The sequence below is a fragment of the Nicotiana tabacum genome, chromosome 20, assembly GCF_000715075.1.
Source record: "Nicotiana tabacum cultivar K326 chromosome 20, ASM71507v2, whole genome shotgun sequence".
Lineage (NCBI taxonomy): Eukaryota > Viridiplantae > Streptophyta > Magnoliopsida > Solanales > Solanaceae > Nicotiana > Nicotiana tabacum.
The window spans coordinates 162,378,112-162,401,630 of NC_134099.1; the positions used below are offsets into that span (position 1 = coordinate 162,378,112).

The following is a 23,519-nucleotide window of genomic DNA, read 5'->3' on the forward strand; positions in this document are numbered from 1 at the left end:
ATCTAAGATCAACCCTATCCAACCCCGCCGCACCCCGGATATGAAGTAGGGAAAGCTTTACTACCACCTAGCCTACAACCTTAATGCTTGACCTCCAGACCTTCCTATAAAAACAAAAGTACAGTTCGGGGAATACAGTGGCAGTTTCTGTAGCATAAAATTTGCCATCCACTGGTTCTTCTGGTACTTAGATTCTCATTTCTCCGCAAGGATCGTACAAAATGACATGTCATTTCTCTGTTAGAAGAATTAACAGAGGTCAAGAAACCTTCTGGTGTCTCACTACCAGATATTTGCAGATGGACTATGGCAAAGCAAAAAATAGAGGGAGATAATGTATAAAGAGAGCTTGTGGAGTTCCAATTGAAATCTGATTTTGTCATCTGTTAAAGAAAATACCAAAATAAGTCATTGGCTTTCTACATGCCCATGAACAAACTCGGTGCAAGGATAGTAAAAAGAAATGTCATATGTTGAAATCTGAGTCTTAATATCGATGTACACCTTAATTATTTCATCTAGTCGAGTACATACATTCCCCACCAACATAGATATTTAGTAACTTTATTGGCAGAGTTACTCGGTATGTACTACTGAAATTTGGCTCACTTGATTGTGTGTGACCATTTGGAGGCCTTTGTTTCTAACTTGCAAAGCACAACCATTATTCTCTCATGACAGACACTTGAACTTTAGCCATGCGTGGACGTTTCTAGTACTACAACAATAAATCTAGTAAAATCTCACAAGTGAAGTCTAAAGAAGTGCAAGGAGACCTTATCCCGGTAGAGGTTGTTTCTAGAAGAAACTCTGCAAATTCAATAGCAGAGTTGGCTCATGGAATGCAAGTGATTATAGAACTCAGTGCTTAGAACTTAGTGGCAAAACCAAGACCTCTACAGATAAAAATCTTTTTTTATCAAAAAGGTCAACCCTGTCTATAAAAACATAACAAAAGCAAAGACTTTAACATCTCAATCCATGATTTTCCATTATCCTCAAACTTTACCCAAGAAACTTGGAACAATATTTCTAAAACCACATAAAAAAATAATAAGATATAAAAATAAAAAAGAACAAGAAAAAAGTGAAACAAAAGCCAACAAGCTAGAGTAAGCACAACCACTCAAGGCGTGAAACACGATTATATTCCAATTAAGCTTGTGGCTTTTCCCACTTGAGAGGCTTGACTACTTCCCATGTGAAGTCAGGATCATCTCTGCCAAAATGTCCATAAGCAGCAGTCTTCAAGAATCGGCCGTTGCCACCCCTCAATAGATCGAGGTTAATGGAGATCATCCCGGGCCTGAAATCAAAGTTCTCCTTGACAATGTTGAGAATTTCCTTATCAGGGATTTTCCCAGTTCCATAAGTGTCGACAAAGACAGACAAAGGTTCAGGCACACCAATGGCGTATGAAACCTGAACAATGCATCTCCTAGCAAGACCATTGGCAACAATGCTCTTTGCTGCTTGCCTCACAATATAGGCTCCACTTCTGTCAACCTTGGTAGGGTCCTTCCCTGAGAAAGCACCACCTCCATGAGCACCCCACCCACCGTAAGTGTCGATGATGATCTTACGGCCAGTGAGACCAGCATCACCATGAGGTCCACCGATGACAAAACGGCCCGAAGGGTTGAGGTGGAAAATGGTCTTCTCATCAAGATACTTCTCAGGGATCACAGGCTTGATGACATGCTCTTTGAGATCACGAGCAATTTCATCATTTGTGACAGTCTCGTCATGTTGAGTGGAGATTAAAACAGTGTGAACGCGTAATGGAACCATCGCACCATTGTCATTGTGGTACTCAACAGTCACTTGGGTTTTGCCATCAGGTCTAAGCCAAGCACAGGTACCGTTCTTGCGAACCTCAGTAAGGCGAGCTCCGAGTTTAGTAGCAAGAACATGGCTAAGGGGCATCAACTCCGGCGTCTCATCAGTGGCATAGCCAAACATGTGACCCTGGTCACCTGCACCAATCTCCTCGGGTCGCTTAGTCAAATGACCATGAACACCTTGAGCAATATCAGGGCTCTGCTGCTCAATGTTGACAAGGACCTTGCAATTGTCAGCATCCAAACCCACATCAGCAGACACAAATCCAATTTCCCGGCAAGTGTCACGTACAATCTTCTCGTAATCAATAGTGGCCTTGGTGGTGATCTCACCAAAGACCATAACCAAGTTGGTCTTGGTGCAAGTCTCGCAAGCAACTTTGCTCTCAGGGTCCTGAGCTAAACAGGCATCAAGCACTGCATCTGAGACTTGGTCACAGAGCTTGTCGGGATGTCCCTCATTGACTGATTCAGATGTGAACAAGAAAGTCTCCATTGCTCTAAATCTGCATTGACAAATTGAATGACATCAGCAACTATGGCAAAAGACCATGGAAGTACTCTATATGTGAATGAAGAGACAGACATTAAAGTAAGATTAGCAAAGAACAATATGAGGGTGCTTCAACAATGTAACCTTTATGGTTTGAGACAAATTACTCAATTTTACATCTTATGAGTACTTTAGCATGCACAGATAAAGGTGTATCAATAAAAAGCAAAAGAAAAGAGTAGTCTTTCTAAAAAACCCAACATATAACCCGTTAATACTCATGCAGCTACTCTTGAACTCAAGTTATATAGCATCTCAAGCAATATATGTATATAGAAGATCAAAAATTACGTCGAAATCAGTATACATATATCTAAAAAGCTACAAAAAAATGCTGTCTTCTGACACACAACACATACGTCTTCGTTCTTAATTGGCCTAAAATATTAACAATACAGATTTCACATTAGCACCACTAAATTGGCAGAAAATGGAGGAAAATTGCAGATATAGAAAACAAACCAAAACCCACTAAGAATGATATAATTCAGATCTACTTTTTTTAAATGAACTGGGTCGAGTTAAAAAATGTAAACTTGAAGCCATAACTAGTAGACATCCTATAAAACTAGAGCAACACAGTGAAATTAGCATGGCTTTTACATAAGAAATGACACAAAGAGATGAAAAGATTGAGCTAAAGCAGCATATTGAGACATCAAAATCGCATCTTTAACTCAAACTGTCACAAAACGGTAGCTATAATTGAGATCTACTTTCACAAAAAAGAACTTGGGCGAATTTTAAAAAATGCAATCTTGAATCCATAATTAGCAGACATTCTCATAAAATTAGAGCACACACATAAAAATTAGCATGGCCTTTGCATAAAAATGAAACACACGTGTGGAAAATTTGAGCTAAAACAGCACTGTTTTGTCATCAAAATTACATCTTTGACTTAAATTCAACACATACAAAGTCAGATCTACTGAAAACAACTACAATACTTGAACAATACCAAGACAGATCCAGTATTTACAATTTACGGTTTGAAATTTCAGCTCCTTTAAATTATTATATTTTAATTTAATAATTTATACATATTAAAGAATTTCTTAAGAAAAATACAAAATCACTAAGTTTGCCGAACGGAACCAACAAATTCACAATAAATGATACATATATACAGAGAAAGAGAGAGATTGACCTTAGGTGGGGCAGTAGAAAGTAGTGTAAGGGCGAGGAGGAAGTGAAATGGAGGAGGAGATTATATAGGAAGAATTGAGTGTGTCCCTTTTCTCATAATTAGGGCTAGATTCATTTTGGGATTTTTTTTGGTAGGTGAGGGAATTTAATCAACGGCTTAGGATTAATCTAAGTTATCGAGAGAACCGTTGGATGAGCCAGTTGAGTATTAAGGAATTTAGCATATAAGGCCGTCGGTGGATCTGATAGAACCGACGCGGCTTTGTCCCACCGCACCACTAACTCCGGTTCGGTCCACTCGTTTTCTTCTTTATATAATATATTTATTTATATAATATATTCCTATTCCTATTCCTATTTTTGGAAGATAGCATGTAAATAATGTTCGCTCTATTCATTTTTTGTTGTCCACTATATTAAAAATATAGCTTCACTTTGCTCGTTCATTTTAACAAATCAAGAGAAAGATAATTTTTTTTATTGTTTTACCCTCATCATTAATTATTTATTTATAAAATTATTTATCAAGACTTTTTACAATACTATCATTATTAGGGGTTATATCTTAAAATATATACTATAATTACTTATTTATTAAGGGACGTGAAAAATTTAAAGTGGATAAGTAGGGAGTAATTTAAGAAGAAAATGAGGAATTAGAGAGGGGAAAAAAAGCATTCGTCAAAATAAAAAAAATCATTTAAATGAAACTCTTTTCTTTTTTCTTTGTGTGATGAAGTAGGGGAATAGATGAATTATTATGATTACAAAATATTAATTTATATCAATCTCATCAACAAAAATAAGAGCAAGTTGCTTTTGGTCAGTCCGGTAAGAATCTTAGTAGATATAAACACATAATTTTAAAAATATAATGAGTTTAATGTTAAAAATCTAATAATTAAGTTGAGCTCATAAAATTTAAATCATGCATCCGCGCTTATGATTGGGAAATATGATGTGAATATTCTTTATGTTTACGTCTGCAGTCTCTTTCTCGTAGACGTTCATTATTCAACTTAACGTTAAATTAAACCAAATATTAAGAAGATTATACTTTAATCCCACAGAAAAGAAAAGGACAATTACCAAGTTACATTTTAAATTGCTCATGTAATAAACTTATAATATTTCTGCTGAAGAATACCGCCGTGCACACGAGGACACAACCATATGTTCCTTTTTAATTTCGAAATAATATTAACCATTCATTAATTAGCCATTGTGATTTAATAATTAATGATGATATTAACTTTGTCGATTTCCTCCCTTTTTCACGTGCATGTAAAGGGAGAAATAAATCAAATAACCATTACATAAGCCAATTATGCAAGTGCTTATATTAGTACATAATAATCTGAAGATATTTACATGTTTATTTTATTTCAAAATGTACTATTTTTTGGGACCCCCATTTGTTTTAAAATACATGGTTTGAAATAAAATACTACCATAATTATCGGACATCACTATTGAAAACAAATTTGGGTCGAGATATTTACAAGATAATAACAGGCAAATTTGATACAAATGACAACTAATTTATTATAATAGATTAAACTACATTAGTAGTGCAATAAATCTTTAAATTATAAGTGCATATAACTTAAATTTGTTGTAGTATACATTTGATTTTGTTGATCTAATTTGATGAGTTTGTCTCATATAAATAAATCTTTACTCGCTGTTTTTTTCTTGTTTTGCTTCTAACGAAATGATTGAATTAAAACTATAACAATTTTGTATATATTTAGCTATCATTCTAGGAAATATTACGATTCTTTTTGCTCATCATTTTGTATATATATATATATATATATATTCCAAAAAATATCTTGTATATTCAGATTTGGTAGGTAGAAATAGGTTTATTATATAGCAAATGTAGCGGACACAAAGTCATCAAGTTAAAACATCATTTTCACTTTGATATTGCCAAGTACTAACCCTACTCCAACCCCCACCAAATTCAAAGCCAACAACCACCAACTAACTTAAAACCCGTTTGGCCATAGATTTTAACAAAATAAATTTAGATTTTATTTGGCAAACATATGTTTGGTCATAAATTTTCCCTATATTTTAGCAAAATCCCAAATTCGTTAGTTTTTGGACCAAAATCTTTACAAACACTAAGGCCCGTTTGACCATGAGTTTTGCCAAAATAAATTTGGGATTTATTTTCAAAACTCATGTTTGGCCATAAATTTTGTCCACATTTTGGCAAAATCCCAAATCCCAAACTTCAAAACTTGGGAATTATATACATGTTTTTCCAAAATAAAGTTGGGAAATATGTTTTGAAAACGTATGTCCAAACACATTTTCATCTTCAAACCAAACTTCACTCAAATCAGATTTTTCAAAATAAATTTGGAATCTATGGCCAAACGCTTGCTAATAATATACATGTTTTTCAAAATAAATTTGAAAAATATGTTTTGAAAACGTGTGTCCAAACACAATTTCATCTTCAACCCAAACTTCATCCAAATTAGATTTTTCTAAACAAATTTGGGAATCTATATTCTGCATGTGGCTTAATACCATTTTGTTAGTGCTTCACTTCTAGTAGATTTTGACTCTTAATTTTTTATTTTTTATTTTTTGTACCATCAATATATAAAACTTAAATTCGATGCAATAATTTCTATATTCTACTAGAGAAGCATCTATATTGGTAACTTAATAAAAATAATTACTAACTTGCTATCACATGTAAATCTACACTATTAGTATAAAATCTTTGCATTTCAGTGTATAGAATTTTTTCCTTCCTCATATCTGTACTAGTTTCAATTCGGTTCATTCCTGACAAAAGGCTCATATCCTCTTTGATTTTGTTAACGTTGGATGCCATTAAATTGAGGTTGGAAATAAAAAAGGCTGCATTTAACTTGAACGACTACCAAGTGAATGTCATTTTCACATAAATCATAATACTAGTAAGGTTACTACTGGTTTTTTGTCTCTTCTCAAAAGTAAAAAAATACTATCTTACATAAACACATTTTATACCAAGGAATATGAATTGCATATCAAGTGAAGTTGCCCACATATAATTTTCTACTTGTGAAAAGGACTGAACTATTATTTCTCCTTTTTATGTTAGCATGAGGAGCAGAATAGTTTGTTGATCTTCCTGGGCGTCGCTGACATTAGGCAGTCCAACTGTCTATTGTGCGTAAATGAACCCTACAATTATTACCAGATATTAGGAAAACAAGGATTAGTCAAGTAACTTCTATTGTTCCAACTATAGAATGATAAGAACAGAAGAATAATATGGCTATCTGATGTAAATATCAGAGACAACTGTTTTGCAGGCTAAAACACAGTCACTTAACATTAAGTGCAAGTGAATCCAACACATAGGAAAGGTTGTTAATGAACAAGATGTCATAATATGCGGAAATCATATAACAACAGGATTTCAGTAAATAATAAAATAAACTATAATTTAGGAATCGAGTTGTGATGAAAACACTTGTAGATCATGAAGCACATTAGTTGCAAGTCTCATAATTAGCTCAACAGTATTTTGCACTATAGACATAGCTGAACACTAAAATAATCATATTGACAAAAGGTTATATAAAAGAGTTCTGCAGGGTTAGTATAATACCTCCAAATAGTTTTAGCAAATAACCTGTGTCAAGCGTCAAATAATTCCATGAATACCAAAGAGACTATACTGTAGTCCAATTGCACTGCAAGGATAAAAATTTGTCAGAAAGCTCTTTTGCATGATCTTAGATATAATGAAAATACCATAGATCCAAAAAGAGAAATATTTTTTTCAAGCAATACACATGCCAATTAGTCTATGCCGAATCGAAAATATAGTCCGTTGGAAAGATCTACCAGACCAACATGGAAAAGTTGATGACACCACTATGCCTTGCTGACAAAGACACATACCTTATCCCTTATTATATCCTCTTTGGTAAGAGTTGTAACAACTGCATTTAGGTGAAAGATAAGAGATGTTATATATTAGTTATGAAAAAAACTAAGAAAGATAAAATAAAAATCAACAGTCAAATGAACCACTCTAAGTAGCCTTTATCCTCTCATCTGATTCACATAGCCCAAGTACATAAGACTTTTACATATGATCAACAGAATCTAAAGCACAAAACTCCTTAAAGTAGCTCTCTGGAACACTAAATGTGCATATCTTAAGATCTAGAAGAGTATCACTTTAATGTGTAGTTAAAACATTATGCCTAAGAAGAAATTGACTAACCAGGTGTACACTCTATTTTGAAAACAACGTAAGTAGCGCAGATGTAAAAATAGAAAAACTAAGGATGAAGAAAGTAGTAAGGTAGATACTGAGTAAAACTGAATTGATCACGTTGGTAAATGAGTTTAAACTGAATATGAGCATAAAAAAATGTAATTGCTTATGACTAGAAAGAATATTACACAACTACTTCTGGCAACAAAAAATCACATTTAGTACTTAGTACTACTATCACATTCTCATTTAAGACTATATTAAATATAACTGAATGTTAAATTAGCAAAAAAAATATTTTATAGAACATATGAAAGCCTTAACCTGTCTCAAGCTACAAGCTCAACTTGAACTTTGCATTCTTCAAATAATCTAAATCAACATTCCTTATCTACCTTAATAGCTTCAACTCTTGAATTTCACAATTGCCAAAATAACACTGCCACAATAGGAGAAAGTACAAAGTGTTTGCTACAAATTCTTCTAATATTGACTAAGCATTTGAATCTGTAAACATTAAAGTTATGCCAACAGAAAGGATAGCAATAGATGTTAAACTAAGTAGAAAAAGAGCAAACAAAAATAATCAGTAGCACAAGTTGCTCAATGTCCCTTAGCTCATTTGCAAAAGTGGAAGTGTCATATTTAGGAGACTCTTCTCCACATGATTTCAGAAAAGAAATGGCATAGGAACGCACGGTGAAGAGTGGAAATGACTGCAACAGAAAACATGTGCTTAGTCCAATTCCTTTGCCTGATTTGCTAGTAAAAGCACCTTTTTGGAGTGTCATATATGCTACCACTGCTATACTTTTCGAGGCAACAGAGAAGGACTTATTTAACTGTAAGACACAACAGAAAACAATACAAGTAGCCGTGGAAATTTGTGGTAAAAGTATAACTATAAAACAAGAAAGGAGTGGTCGATAAAAAGGAGTTTTATTTTAACAGGAAAAAATGAATTCAGAAAGGTAGAATCGAATCAACAAACAAAAACAACAGTGAAAGATCTATTTTTTATAAACAGGATCACTTAGTTTCTATCAAATATATATGATGTCAATTATTAGTACATTCATAATAGTTGCAAGAAAATGATGAAGAGGTTAAAGAAGATCTGGAAATTGTCCAGCCAATTGTAAAATTTTGAGGAGTAAAACTCATCAGATTTTATAGCATCTCTTTGACATACCTTCAATACAAATCAAGCAATCAACTACTCAATTCCGAACTGATTGGATCAGTAATTATTTCAATCTAATAGTGAGTTCATATAAATAGCTCTTTGAATCTAATTATCCCAAGCGCAGAGGAAATGTAATCTTTTAACACGCTTCTAGGTTAACATCCTACCGATTGTACTATAGACAATCCCAGCAAAGTGCATCTCTAAGGTCATCTTAAGTTGATTTTTTACTGTCAATAAATCGAAAAGCTAGTTTTATTTAACCACCAAGTTGATAGTTTATAGAGGCAAAAATTAATTATAAAAAAATATGCCAAAACAGTCTATGCATTATGGAAATAGCAAAAGAATCCGTCTCAAATACATACAGGTCGTCAGCATCTGAGAAATATGTCAAAGCCCCAAATACCCCAGTTATCGCCAAATAAACCGACAGAAAGCAATTGAAACAACCTCAGCGCACAACTGAGAAAACAAGAAGCGCATAAGCTAATAATTGGAAAATTAATTGACAGAGAACAAAGATAACAAATGAAGAGGTCAGAGATCGAACAAAGAAACAAAGGTATTTGATGATATATACGACCAACAAAAAACATAGTAGAAGTGAGAAGAAAAACATAGCAAATAGTTAGTAATTGAAGCGGTCACCTCGTCCTTGCTAACTCAACTGATAAGTTTGGTTGTTCAAGTATTTTTTCAAACACATAAATAATAGAGAAAACAGAAATATGCATAAGAAATTAGGGTAATTCATTGAAGAATTTTCTCAAACACCTAGAGAACTTCAATAGAAATGGTATTCGTTCAAGAATTTTCTCAAATATTTCTCAAGACAAATATAGATAAACATGAATCAAGAGATACAGATAAAGACGAATCAAGAGATGGTAGAAGGGATACCCACCAGAAAATACGATTGACGGAAGAAAACACATTGCAGTACAAACTTGAGAGCAAAGAGAGAGAGAGAGAACAGATGTTCTGGAGCGTTACTTTTCTGGAGATGTCGTTAGTTCTCTACGTTCGGTTGAGATTTTTAGCTGAGAAACCAGAGGTGCTGCCACATGTTAAAACTGGAACTACACGTGTTAAGCTGAGCGATCGACTGAATAGCTTTGAAATGACAGAAATATCCTCAGATCAATTTTTATTTCTATAAAAGCACTCATGTTGACCGAGACGTGCCTGCTATTCCCTCTTATTGTAAGTAGTAAAACACCATTGAGGCTAACATGTTTTAAATATTCGTCGCTTATAATTTTAATGATCATAACAACTTATTACTCTATTTTCGAAGTTACTATACTATGTTATTGCTTGCTATGAAGAGGTTTCTATTATTTTGAATCAAATTGACATGACGGTATAAAAATCTTATACATTAGTAGAACACATAACTTAAACTCCTGCCTAAGTAATTTGTTTCAACGCATACTCTACTTTGCCCCAAATTAATTTCAGAGTCAAAAGTATCGTACCAGCAAATATGGAACATGACTTTTTATTCGTCCATGACAGAGTACCTGAAGTGAAAGTTTAGCGGTGTAACTCGCGAAGCAAATGTAGAAGTGCAGCTTGATATAAAAGCCATTTTGAAGAGAGACAGAGTTCAAGTATCTTGAGTCTATAATGTCACACCTCTTTTTTACCTGCGCCCGCAAGGGCGTAAAGGAATTTTTCCATTTAAAGGACAATCGAAACAGGATTTGTTCATTTAATTCAGAGTCGCCACTTGGGAGATTTATGGTGTCCCAAGTCACCGGTTGAATCCCGAATCGAGGAAAAGAAATGACTCTGTATTACGGTCCGCGAACCAGAAATCCGGATAAGGAATTCTGTTAACTCGGGAGAAGGTGTTAGGCATTCTCGAGTTCCGTGGTTCTAGCACGGTCGCTCAAATGTCATATTCGGCTTATTTATCTGATTTTAATACATGTTGAACCTATGTGCAAATTTTAACTTTTTACCGCTTTTATTATTATTATTTTTAACGAGAATTGCAACGTCGTGAAAACACATCTCGAACCACGTCACATCAATGCACCCGTGGTTATTGACACATTTCGACTCCGTTGAGATTTGGATTTGGGTCACATAAATGTGCACCCGAGTTTAAGAAACTAAAATATTAGAAGCGCGTTTAAAATGACTAGCGCGTTATTATTTTGGGGAAAACCGTGAAATTCGCTAAACGACCCGTCCCGAAATCTAAGTATTTTAATATATACATTTAACGAGGGCCCCGCGATCTTTGTATTTTTTATTTGGCGAGGCTCGTCTCGTTTTATTATTAAAGGAAAACCTAAAGTAAACTACGATTTTCTATTTAGTTTTATTGTCTCTAAATAATAAAAAAACTTAGTTAATTTATGAACTACTATATTTAAAAACCTGCGTGTTAAAAAACATGCCCAATTTTGGGGCCTTTGATCAAAGCATCGGGCTAGCAAGCATATTAGTGGCCTAAAAGGAGGTGGGCTTGTTACCAAATTTGAATGATCCATACAATTGGGTAACGGTATAGCCCAGACTGCTCATATTAACTTAAACGATCCTGAATGAAGTTTCTAAGCCACTAGTTTAATACCAATTCACTAATTCATTACCTATTGTAATTAAAACGAATTAATAATGCACTGAAAGCAGGCAAGCAACTCGCAAAATGATTTTGTATTTCCAAAACATGCAATTGACACTCCAACTTTGTTTTTAACTAACAGATCAGCCAACGTCTTATGCCACTGCCATACTAACATCTAGTTCGACATTTACATGACTGCTATTACCAATTTGAACAACGGCCATTAATGCAAGCACAATATCACAGGTTCCAAAATAGAATGCTAACTCCAGTTATTTTCTAGCTTTAAGTGTTTAAACTGAACAAACACACTAAACTAACTATAGCTAATGCCTACAGTCAATGCTTTAACCAAATTCCAATACTATTTACATTTTACACTTTCCTTTCCTTTCAATTGATGTAGTACTTTCCTGAATTAGCAATTGGCATAAAAACTGATATTCAGAACTAGTCGAACATAATCCGACGATCCAGTAATCTAATAGTCACAGTCCAGATTAATTTAACAGTCTAACAAGCTCCTTTTTAACTACAGGAATCAGTTACCGGATGCTAACATGTTTTAGTATGAACTATATTTAAAAAAAATCTCTCATACAACTCCATTTCAGTCCACTTGCTACATACTAACAGGGATCTACCTATCATCAGTGACTGAAGAATTTAAATACACAAGCCATATAGAAACCAAAGCAGAATTTCAACTCTTCACGTATATTCAAATTTCATGTTTTCAGCTTACAAATGCCAAAGTTACAGCTGTGTACCTGGAAGTTGAAATACGAATAAGAAGGAAAGGAATAGTCAGCAGCAATAGATAACACAGCAACAACAAACAGTCATCCACGAACAGCCCAGTAACATGTACAGTAGACCCAGGTAAATTTGAAACCAGTCAAAACCAGGACACTCAAACTCAAACAGCTCAAACCACCTCGGAATGAAATCAGAAAAATACACTACTGCCACACTACACCCAAACTCATCTCGAGCTGTCTCAAACCTTTGAAATCTTGACAGCAACAAAACTCAATCGAAAATCTACCCAAACTTTGACCAAAATCACTCAACATGAAACTCTAGACCAATGTAACATCATTTTTTTTATGGAACAGTAGCTCCTTTCAGGGTTAAATGCTATAACTTTTAAGAATATTATCTAAGACCTGGCCTGAATGGAACAGTAGAACCCAAGTGTGTATGCCTAAATTCTCAGCCTGTTTTCAGCCTTAAAGACTCTGTTAACAATGCTCTTACAATACTCTCCAAAAAAAATCCCCCCTATTCTAAGGTCTGCCCTGTATTTTATACCCTAAGACAGACCCCCTTTTCCAGCCTGTTTTAACACTTAAATCATTAAGAAATGTGTTTCTTCCATCATATTCCCTGACAATCACTACTAAGTGTCTAATTTCATTGTTTAATTCAAAGGTGTATGGATAATGCTATATTTTAATCAATTCCTTTTAAGTCTCCACATACCATTATTTTTTGTTTCCCACTAACTATTAAACAAATGTCTATTTAATGGTATATTAGTACTTAGTGGACAGAACACTCAAACTACCCATTTCTTCAAGTTTTCAATTCCCAAATTACCCCTGAAATTACTGTGATTTACTGTCCTAGTCCAATCCCCTGTACCTCATCAGCTATAACCAATTTCCTTAATCAAAATCACACAGCAACTCAAACTACACAGATTAGATCAAATAGCAAACTAATATTAAACTGCTAAGATGCACATGTATATGGGAATAACTGACTGCATTCACAATTCTAAACCAAACCTAGACAAAATGAATGAAACATTGTAATATCACGAATTCATATGCAACAAACTGATTGGCAACTGAGAGGAAAGAATCAAACATAACATAATAAGACAATTTGAACCAACAGTAATATCAAACGATCACAGTTTTATACAATCACTCACTGAACTTGCCTAACCCGAAATACTCAACAATGTAAAGAAGAAACTAATCCAGAGTGAAACTAAACTGTGAGCACGTGATTTTTGTTCCATGAAAATTACTCCAAAAGAAATCGAAAATAAAACAAGTTACCTTCGGGCACAATTTTGAGAATTTGCGTGACATTTTTGGTAATCATTTTTTGTCCGTAAATGTTTACTTTTTGTAGTTAATCACGGAATATAAAATAAATATATTACATGCTTATTTAGGATTTAATTGTACATTTAGGAATTAATTAAATCATAGTTTGGTTTTTAAAGAAAAATCGCAAAAGTATGCTTTTCGTCTTATGTTTTGTTGCCATGGTGTGATTTTACCTATTTAAATATTTTAATATGTGTGTGATAATTGTGTTAAGTATTAATTAATATGTGTTTAGTTTTACTTTAATTAGGTATTGTGTTTAAATTAGAAAATAAAAAGAAAAGAGTGCAAATTGGTCTAAAAATCGGATTGGGCCAGTTTATTTAGGAAAATTCGAGGCCCAAAAGCACCAAAATCAGGCCCAAAAAACACTGCATTGCCCGGTCCAGATCAGTTGGCCTCAGGGATATCCAAACGATGTCGTTTTGGTCATACCTGATCTGGGCCGTTGATCTCAGAATGATCAACGACCAAGATCACATCTCCATACCCACATTTAAACCCGACCCGTCTCACCCAGAGACCCACCGGCCTCACTTAAACCCATACGACATCGTTTCCACTTAAGCTGGTTAATCCATGCCATCGATTATTGATGATCGAACGGTCTAGGTTAATTTTCCCCCTAACTATATAAGCCCAAAATCTTCACCCCGCGCCCTAAGCCAAACCCCCCTTGCCTTTAGGTCGTCTCCCTCACCGAACCCCAAATACCTTAGAACCCTACCGCTGCCCCCCTTTCCCCTCACCGTAAACCCGGCGGCAACGACGCCGGTGACCACCATCTTAACACCCCTAGTACACCTCAACCCCCTGAACAAGGATCTGCTACCCCCTTGCCTTGAATCATTCCCCATCGCCTCGAATCTTTGTTTGAAGGTTCGAGCAAAATCCCGATCTACACCAACCCACCCCAGATTCACACCAGGCACTCCCCTGACCTCCCTCGTGACCAAACCAGGCTTGGTTTGGTCCGAATCTAACCAGGAAAACCTGAACCCCTAATCTGAGCCCCAAGAACCCTAGAAATCCAGAAATCAGGATTTTGTCCTAATTAGCAGATGTTTGAGGGTCTAATAGACCTTAGTCAAAGTGTTCTCTATTGAGTACACTTGATTAAGGTCTGTTCGACCTCAAAAAGGTCGAGTCTGAGTTCGGGCCCGTTTCACCTAGTTTGCTCGAGGTATTCTTTTCCCTTTCTGTTTGATCTATTGTTGTTTGTTTGTTTTTGTTGTTCGTCTGTTGTTTAGAATAATTTTATTTCCAATTCCTTCACTTTGTTCTTTTCTTCTCTAAATCAGACCTTTTATTTGGTCGAAATTTTCGTCTGTTCATTGATAAGTGTATGTGTTTAAACTGTATAATTGATTGGAATGAGTTTTGGTCGATTAATTAGCCCCAAGGTAATCCCCTGTTTTGTCAGTACAATTTGAACCCCCTGTTAATACTGCTCGATTCCGATTCATTTGCTATTGATTGTGCGTATTGTAATTCACATAGTCGATTCGATATATGTCGTCGATTAGTTTCAGCTTTGAATGACAATAATTTGACACACGTTGTTTGATTTCTGCTGAAGCATCGTTCGAATCCAATTACGAATTGATTATAGCTGCTTATAGTTTGTGTATTTGAATCAGAAATCGTTTAAGGATTGCTTATAGCTGCAGTTTAAGATAGATTTCAAAGTTCAAATTGACATAGAATTTTGTCCCTACGTGGACAGCATGTGCATTATCAATTGTGAATGAGTTAGGGTTAATTGGACAGCATGTGCTGTCAGGGCATATTCAGGCTGCCCATACTCTTGTTTAGTTTAATAAAAGGGAAACCACTTTTAATATTTAAAATAGGGCTGTCAGGGGAATCTCATGGGAGGACTTTTATTTTAATCTGTGAGTGGAAGAACAGAAGGAGAACATGGGAGGGGTTGCAGTTTGTTTAACAGGCTGTTTTGAATGGGCTGATGCTAGGCTTAAATAGAGGGGAGTTGGGAGCCATCAAAAAGGGGGCCCTAAAAAACCATCTTTTGGGGGAATTGCTGAGCAACATAAAATCACAGAGAGAACAGAGGGGAGGGAGCATTTTTTTGAGAGTTAAAAGAGGTTCTGAAAATAGCTGACTAAAAAGGGGCAGATAAAACATCATTCCATTGAGCTTTGGTTCAGTTCAAAGCCCTAGTAGCTGATATTGATCTTCTGGTCTGACTTCAACTTGTTGGAACTTCCTATGCAATCTACTGGTCCAACTTTGGTTTGAGTTCAAGTCCATTTGAGTCTTTTGCATGCTGTTTGTTGCTGTTTGGGTTTCACAAGTCATTTCGGGCTTCGTTTGAGTATGTTCCCGGTGTATCTGGTTGCTGAAACTGCTGTGTTGCTAGTGCTATTTGTTGTTTATTACTGTTGCTGCACTAATCACTCCTCTTTTCCTTCTTGTTGTCCAATTTCCAGGTACACATTTTGAATTTCACACTAATGTAACAGTAAAAACATGAAATGAAAGATGCGAAGGAGTTTTAATCAGCTGTTGCTGTACTTACGGCTTTATAAAATTTTGTTAGAATTGTGTAATTCTTTAGTAGCTCAACAGAAAAATACATCGGTTAGCTTGTACTTAGTTGAAACTTAGTTTTGTTTAAATATTGTGATCTTGGTTATTTAGCCATTTGTATGATATGGAATGCATAGGTGTTTAGTATATCAATAGTTAAATCTCATCTCTATTCTTGTTTCAAACATGTCAATCAGGTTGCTTCTAATTTTGGGCGAAAAAATGCAATAAGTAGCTGATTTCATTAATCAAGCCCAAATAAGTTAGTTTAAATTCGAACTTGAAGAACATTTAGCGTAAGTTTAGCATTTTCATTAATCTTGTATGTAATCTCCTTTAGCAAAATAACAACATGTTCACCCATGAAATAAGGCACGAAACAATTCCTGCCTCATAAACAACTAATCAGATAATTAAACAAGAATCCGGAGTTGGCCAAGCATGCAATTCAATTAGAATGTATTTGCTTTCTTCCATTTCTTAGAGACGAACATAATAAATATGTAGTCATTGTAGGTTTACCCGTTTCATAAAATGAGATGAGCCTCGCCAAATGAGATGCACAAACTGCGGGGCCCTCATAAATGTATATATTAAATACTTAGAATTCGGGATGGGTCATTTAGCGAATTTCATGACCCTTCCCAAAATAATAACGCATTAGACTATTTAGGCGTGACTTAATTAAATTACATTCTTAAATTCGGGTGCGCATTTATGTGACCCAAATTCAAATCTCAACGGAGTCGAAATGTGTTAACAACTACGGGTGCATTGATTGTGACGTGGTTCGAGATGCATTTTCGCAACGTTGCAATTCTATAAAAAAAAATAAAAAAATAAAAGCGGTTTAAACTAATAGAAGCACATCAGTTATAACATGTATTAAAATCATATATTTAGCCATTATAACAATTTAAGCGACCGTGCTAGAACCACGGGATTCGAGAGTGCCTAGCACCTTCCCTCGGGTCAACAGGATTCCTTACTTAGAATTTCTGGTTTGCAGACTTCATTTGGAAAGTCGAATATTTTCCTCGATTTGGGATTCAAGATAAACCGGTGACTTGGGACACCAAAAGCCAAACCTTTCCCAAGTGGCGACTCTGAATTAAATAAATAATTTCATTTCTAATATTGTCACTTAAATTGGAAAAACTCCCTCGCGCATTTTACCCTTTGGGGCGGGCGCGCAAAAAGGAGGTGTGACACAAACTGATTGGGGTTCGAGCGATTTCAACTAAATCCAATTAACTATAAAATCCAGTTAATACAGTGATGAAAATTTGGACCAGAAACAGGTCCGAAAGAGGGGGGAAGAAGTGATTGACAAACATAGCAATGAAACCTAATTAGGCAAACAACAAACAACAATCAAAAAAGAAAAAGGAAAAGAGGAGAAATACCTCAAAAATCAGAAACCAAATGAACTCCGTTCTCATTGACCTTCGTAATTCCGACTTGAACTTCTGAGGCCAAAAATGGACCTTAATAGAGTGTTCTCGACTGAGAACACTCGACTAAGGTCTATTAACAACCTCAAAACTCTCCTAATTTGGGACAGGTTCCAGTCTTGGTCTTTTTAGGGTTTGTTAGTCGATTTAAGATTCGACTAGTTCTAATGGGATTCGAACAAAAGTAGGGGTGATTTGGGAACAAGGGAGGTCAGGTGGCTCAACAGTGTAACTTTGGGACTGGTTGGGTAGATTTAGGGTTTTGCTCGAATCTTCGATTGAAGATTCGAAACAAACCGGGATGATTCGAGGTTAAAGGGGTAAGGATTTGTGTTGAGGGTGGTTAGAAGGTTCAGGGGTGTGAATTTGGTAGTTATCGGAGAAGGTGAGGTTTTTGGCTGATTCTTTGATTGAAGATTCGACAAGATCGGGGATGATTCGAAGGTAGTGATTTGAGGGGTTGGGGTGGGGAGGTTGAGGGGAAGCTATGGTGTGAAATTGGGGGTCATTGGAACACCGGAACCGCCGTGAGGCGATTTCCGGTGGGCGGAGCACGGTGGTAAGGGGCGGAGGGTTCGTTTGGTCTCTACGGCTTAGAGACGAAGAGGTGAGGGGGGCTTTGGCTTGGGGGGGGGCGGGGTATGGTTTGGGATTATATATGTGGGGAAGTGATTTGATCCTAGCCGTTAGATCAATTGAGATCGACGGCTTGGATCAACTCACTTAAAGAGACGGTGTCGTTTCGTTCACCTCGAGACCGGATCGGTTCTTGGATGGGAATGGGTCGGGGCATGGGGGGGCGATTTGCGGCCGTTGGATCAAATGAAATGGACGGCCTGGATCGACAGGCTTGAAACGGCGTCGTTTCTTTGATGATGGGGGTGGACTGGACCGTTCGATCTTAGGAGATCGACGGTTCATATTGAACGTGGCCATACGACGTCGTTTGGTTGACTTGGTCGATTGGGCCAGATAGGGGTGATTTGGGCTGGTTTTTGGTGGGTTGGGTGTTTGGGCTTGGGAAATTAATTGAATTGGCCTATATTTATTTCCTTCCTCTTTTCTTTTCCTTTTCTTTTTATTTTCTTCCTAAATTATTTCTAAAATTATAAACCAAGTTAACTTATTAAAAATACTAATTATCTTCTAATAATATTTATCACATATAGTTAAATGATAAAATCACACAATTCAACATTAAATGCTAAAAAAAATGCAAAGTATATTTTTTTTTGATTTTTCCATTTTCGTAAAACAAGTTACTTAATTAATCCTATTTGTAAAAAAATTAAATCCTAAATGCACATGCAACATGTAATTTTTGTATTTTTCATTAATCAAAACAAAATAAACATGCTCAGCCAAATACAAACAATTAACCAAAAACGCCACGAAAATTCTCAAAATTGCACACAAAGGAAAAATTGTTTTATTTTGAATTTCTGGGAGTAGTTCTAGTAGGGCAAAAATCACGTGCTCACATATAATCCAAGGTATTTGGGAAATTAACGAGAATGTCACTCATCGTATTGGGGCAGGGTGGATGAAATAGATGCTCGTTTCGGTATTCTATGTGATAAGAACATGACATCTACTCTTAAAGTAATATCTATAGAGTGGTTGTTAAGCCGACTGTGATGTATGGAATGCCAATCAAGAGCTCATATGTCCAGAAGTTGCAAGTAGCGGAAATGAGGATGTTGAGATGGATGTGCTGGCATACTAAGAGAGATAAGATTAGGAATAAAAATATTCAGGATAAGGTTGGAGTGACCCCCGTAGTAGACAAATTGCGAAAACCGAGGTTGAGATGGTTCGGACATGTAAAAAGAAGATGCCCAAATACATTGTGTTTGTTATTGTTATTATTGTAATAATTTTTTTAACCTGCTCCAATTCTCAAATGCTATTTTGTTTTCATAATACATTGTATAGTTGTCTTTAACGTGTCTTGTCTTTTCTCTAGTAATTCCTAAGCTTTTTCTCGTTAAAGAGGGGGATTGTAGAAAACTCTTGGGATTATAGGTCCGCTCCTCTATCCCCCTCCAAATTTAAATATAAGGCTTTGTCTGAGACAAGGTTTGAACAAGTAAAAGTGCGGTAAATCCAAACAACACGTGTTGTGACTTGTGTCCTTGCCTTTGAAAAAAAGTCACGGGTGCACCATATTTTGCAGCTAGTATACTCTTCATACGAAATGAATTAGGAAAAATTATGCAACACATCAAATATTTATATTGTATTTATCATTCGTAGCTATACTTTCAGCAAGTTTATCATTCGTAATTATATTTAAATTTTATCGCAAATCCATGAAACAAGAGATTAATTGTTTTGCTCTGAAACAAGAGAGCAACAAGTTTTTGTAGCTTAGCTGATTAAAGCACTCATTGAGTTAGTTGAGGTCTTGAGTTTGATTTTTAAGAGTATTTTATTTTTCTGTATTTCTGTATTTCGCCTTGGTTGTATTTATTGTGCGAACGAATATGTCACGACCCAAAATCCACTAAGGGTCATGATAGCGCCGGACACCGCTGTCAGGCAAGCCAACCAAAATACTTAATTAAATTCTCGTTTTAAATTTTTTCAAATTCCCTTCTTTTACGTTTAAACAATACACACTAAATTCCACTGAATAATTAATGAAATGTTTAACAACTTTTAAAATTCTTGAATAAACCCATAGACACCCCATAACCCGGTGTCACAAGTGCATGAGCAATTTTTAAGAAATAATGTAATACACCAACCGTCCGGAATACAATATTGGATAGAAAATAAGTACAGTGATCTGAAAGAGACTCTGCTGGCTGCGGGTCGTCTCGAGAAGTGCAGCTCACCTAAGTCTCCGCATCAACCATGCTGCTACACCCACTAGGCCACTAGAGATGCATGCGCCTGTGCAACAAAAATGCACAGAAGTGTAGTATAAGTACGAAAACAACGTGTACCTAATGAGTATCCTTCCTAATCTCGAAAAAGTAGAGACGAGAGGTCGACTTCGACACTTACTAGTGGTCCAATAATGACATATCAATAATATATTATTTCGTGGATTTTTATAAACATGATTTTAATTCAATAGAATGAAGCAAGTAAACAATTCTTTCTTTTATAGGAAATTTCCAAGTTCCTTGTCATCATTTACAAATATATTCTCAAGCCGGGAATAGGCATTAACAACTTCAATAAGTTTCAAGGCAAACAATACAAGCATGCGCAAATCATGTCGAGGACGTACGGTCCGATCCAACAATATTTAAATTGTGCACTGTCAGAGGGTCAAATGACACGAACCATAGATGCATATATTTAATCTACTGAGGCGTTCGGCCCGTTCCAGAATTTAAACACACACAGACAGTCAATCAAGGAGTCATCAGGGAACAATTATCCAAATGAAAAGCTAATTCTCTTTTAACAATTTAAGAAAATGAATTCTTAATCTTTTCAGAAATTCATTTACTAATTCGATGTGATTTAAGCAATTCAAACTGTCAATAAGATTACAAATATTCCAAGTATAGCATGCTTTTGGGTCCTAGACTACCCGGACTTAAACATAATAGTAGCTACGCACGGACTCTCGTCACCTCATGCGTACGTAGCCCCCACAAATAGGAGCACATAACCAATTATTTTACCTATGGGGATAATTCCCTCTAACAAGGTTAGAAAGGAGACTCACCTCACTCCGAAGCCTATATTCTGATTCAAGAACGTGCTCAAACCTCCAATTTGGAGCCGAACGATCCAAAACTATTCAAATAGGGTAAGAACTAGTCAATACATGCTCAAAAGTTCATATTCTAATTATTAAACCAATTTCCCAATCCTAAATGCAAGGTTCCTAAAATTTATCCCCGGGCCCACGTGCCCGGATTCCGAAATTTTCCGAAGGAAGTTTTTCTCTATAACCTAAGGATCAATAATATATGATTTCTAAACCATTTCATAATCAATTTCGTGGTAAAATCTAAGTTTTACTAAAACCCTAGGTCTAGCTCTAACCCCTTGATTTCTCCAAATCTTTAGGTGTTAATCTACCCAAAACTCGAGTGTTAAACTTAGAAATAAGGGGGATGAACTTACCTCACGATGCTATGTGGAAATCCCTTCTCAAGAGCTCCAAAATCGCTCAATACCCGAGTGCCAAAATGGTTAAAAATGGCTGGAGCTCGACTTAAATGAAGCTGACTGCTTCAGCAGTTTTCGCATCTGCGGTCAGGGGACCGCATTTGCGGTCCCGCATCTGCGAAGGGAAGCCGCATCTGCGGAATTGGCTAAAAAGGCTGGGACCGCTTCTGTGGTCTTGAAACCACTTCTGCGGTTTGGCCTGGCCAGCTCTGGGCCGCATCTGCAAGGCTATGACTGCTTCTGCGGTCTCGCACCTGCGGTCGACCAACCTCATATGCCGTTATGACAGAAGTAGATGCTTCAGCACTTCTCCAAATTCCATTTTCGTTCTGTTAACTACCTGGAATCCACCCGAGGTCCCCGGGACCCCAACCAATCATACTAACCTGTCCCAAATTACATTACGGACTTGCTCGAGGCCTCAAATCATATCAAACTACGCTAAAACCACGAATCGACCTTCAGTCTAATCTTTATGAACTTTAGAATTTCAACTTCTACTTTCGATGTTTAAACCTATCAAATCACGTCTGATTGACTTCAAATTTTGCACACAAGTCATGTTCGACATTACGGACCTACTCCAACTTTCGAAATCAGATTCCGACCCCGATATCAAAAAGTCCACTTTCGGTCAAACTTCTCAAAAACCTTCAAATTTCTATCTTTAGCCAGATGACTCCAAAATGACCCACGGACCTCTCCGAATTCACTTCCGATCGCGTTCCTAATACCAAAGCCACCATACAGAGCTATTCTTAGACTTAGAATCCCAAACGGACATCGATAACACTGAAAATGCACTTCAACCCAAACTTCTGGAATTCCTTCAAAAATGCTAACTCCCACAATAGGTGCCGAAACATTTCCGGGTCTTCCAAAACCCGATCCGGACATACGCCTAAGTCCGAAATCATCATACGAACCTGCTGGAACCTTTGAATCTTGATTCCGAGGTCGTTTACTCAAAAATCCAACCTTAGTCAATTCTTTCAACTTAAAGCTTCTGAAATGAGAATTCTCTTTCCAATCAACTCCGAACTTCCCGGAATTCAATTCCGATGATGTGTAAAAGTCATAATACCTTAAGTGAAGCTGTTCATGGCCTCGAACCGCCAAAGAACGTGTCAAAGCTCAAAACGACCGGTCGGGTCATTACAGAATACATTCGATACATCGTGTATTATTTGTATACACCCCGTTTACAATAGATACAATTCGTTGCGCGTTTGAATACAAGTGATACAAGTTTGTAATGATTAAATAGTAGCTACGAATGGTAATTAGGCAAATTATAGGTACTAGGTTATAAACTATAGTGCTTTCTGAAAAATTCCCAGCCTTAATTTGCACAAAAATTAATGATTGGAGAAGGGTATTCTCTACTTCTTTATGACAAAATGCATTACATATTTACTTGCATACGCAGGAAAACCTAAACCAATTAGGGTGTGTTTGGTATAACGGAAAATATTTTCTTGGAAGACAAGTAGTAATTTTATTTATTTTTTGGTGTTTGGTACGCAAATTAAGGAAAATAACTTTTCAAGAGTATTCATAAACAATTTAGATACAATAAACATGAAGCCATAAACTTTCGAACCAACAACCTTTCGAACTCACAAATTTCATAAACTTCCGAACCGCTAAACTTTCGAAACCGCAAACTTTCGAACTCGTAAACTTTATAATTTCT

General features: G+C 36.0%; 1 protein-coding gene across 1 annotated transcript; it reads right to left on the reverse strand.

Annotated features, from left to right (window-relative positions):
• Positions 1-965: 965 nt before the first annotated feature.
• LOC107763541 (S-adenosylmethionine synthase 2) lies at positions 966-3,685 on the reverse strand. Its single transcript, XM_016582029.2, has 2 exons — positions 3,545-3,685; positions 966-2,347 (listed from the first exon to the last, which is right to left on the reverse strand). Exon 2 carries the CDS (start codon positions 2,335-2,337, stop codon positions 1,156-1,158), a length of 1,182 nt encoding a protein of 393 aa, XP_016437515.2. The 5' UTR covers positions 2,338-2,347; positions 3,545-3,685; the 3' UTR covers positions 966-1,155.
• Between the last annotated feature and the right edge of the window lie 19,834 nt (positions 3,686-23,519).

Bases quoted from the DNA above. Each gene is read 5' to 3' on its own strand.
- LOC107763541 (XM_016582029.2), bottom strand. From the start codon at position 2,337: ATGGAGACTTTCTTGTTCACATCTGAATCAGTCAATGAGGGACATCCC.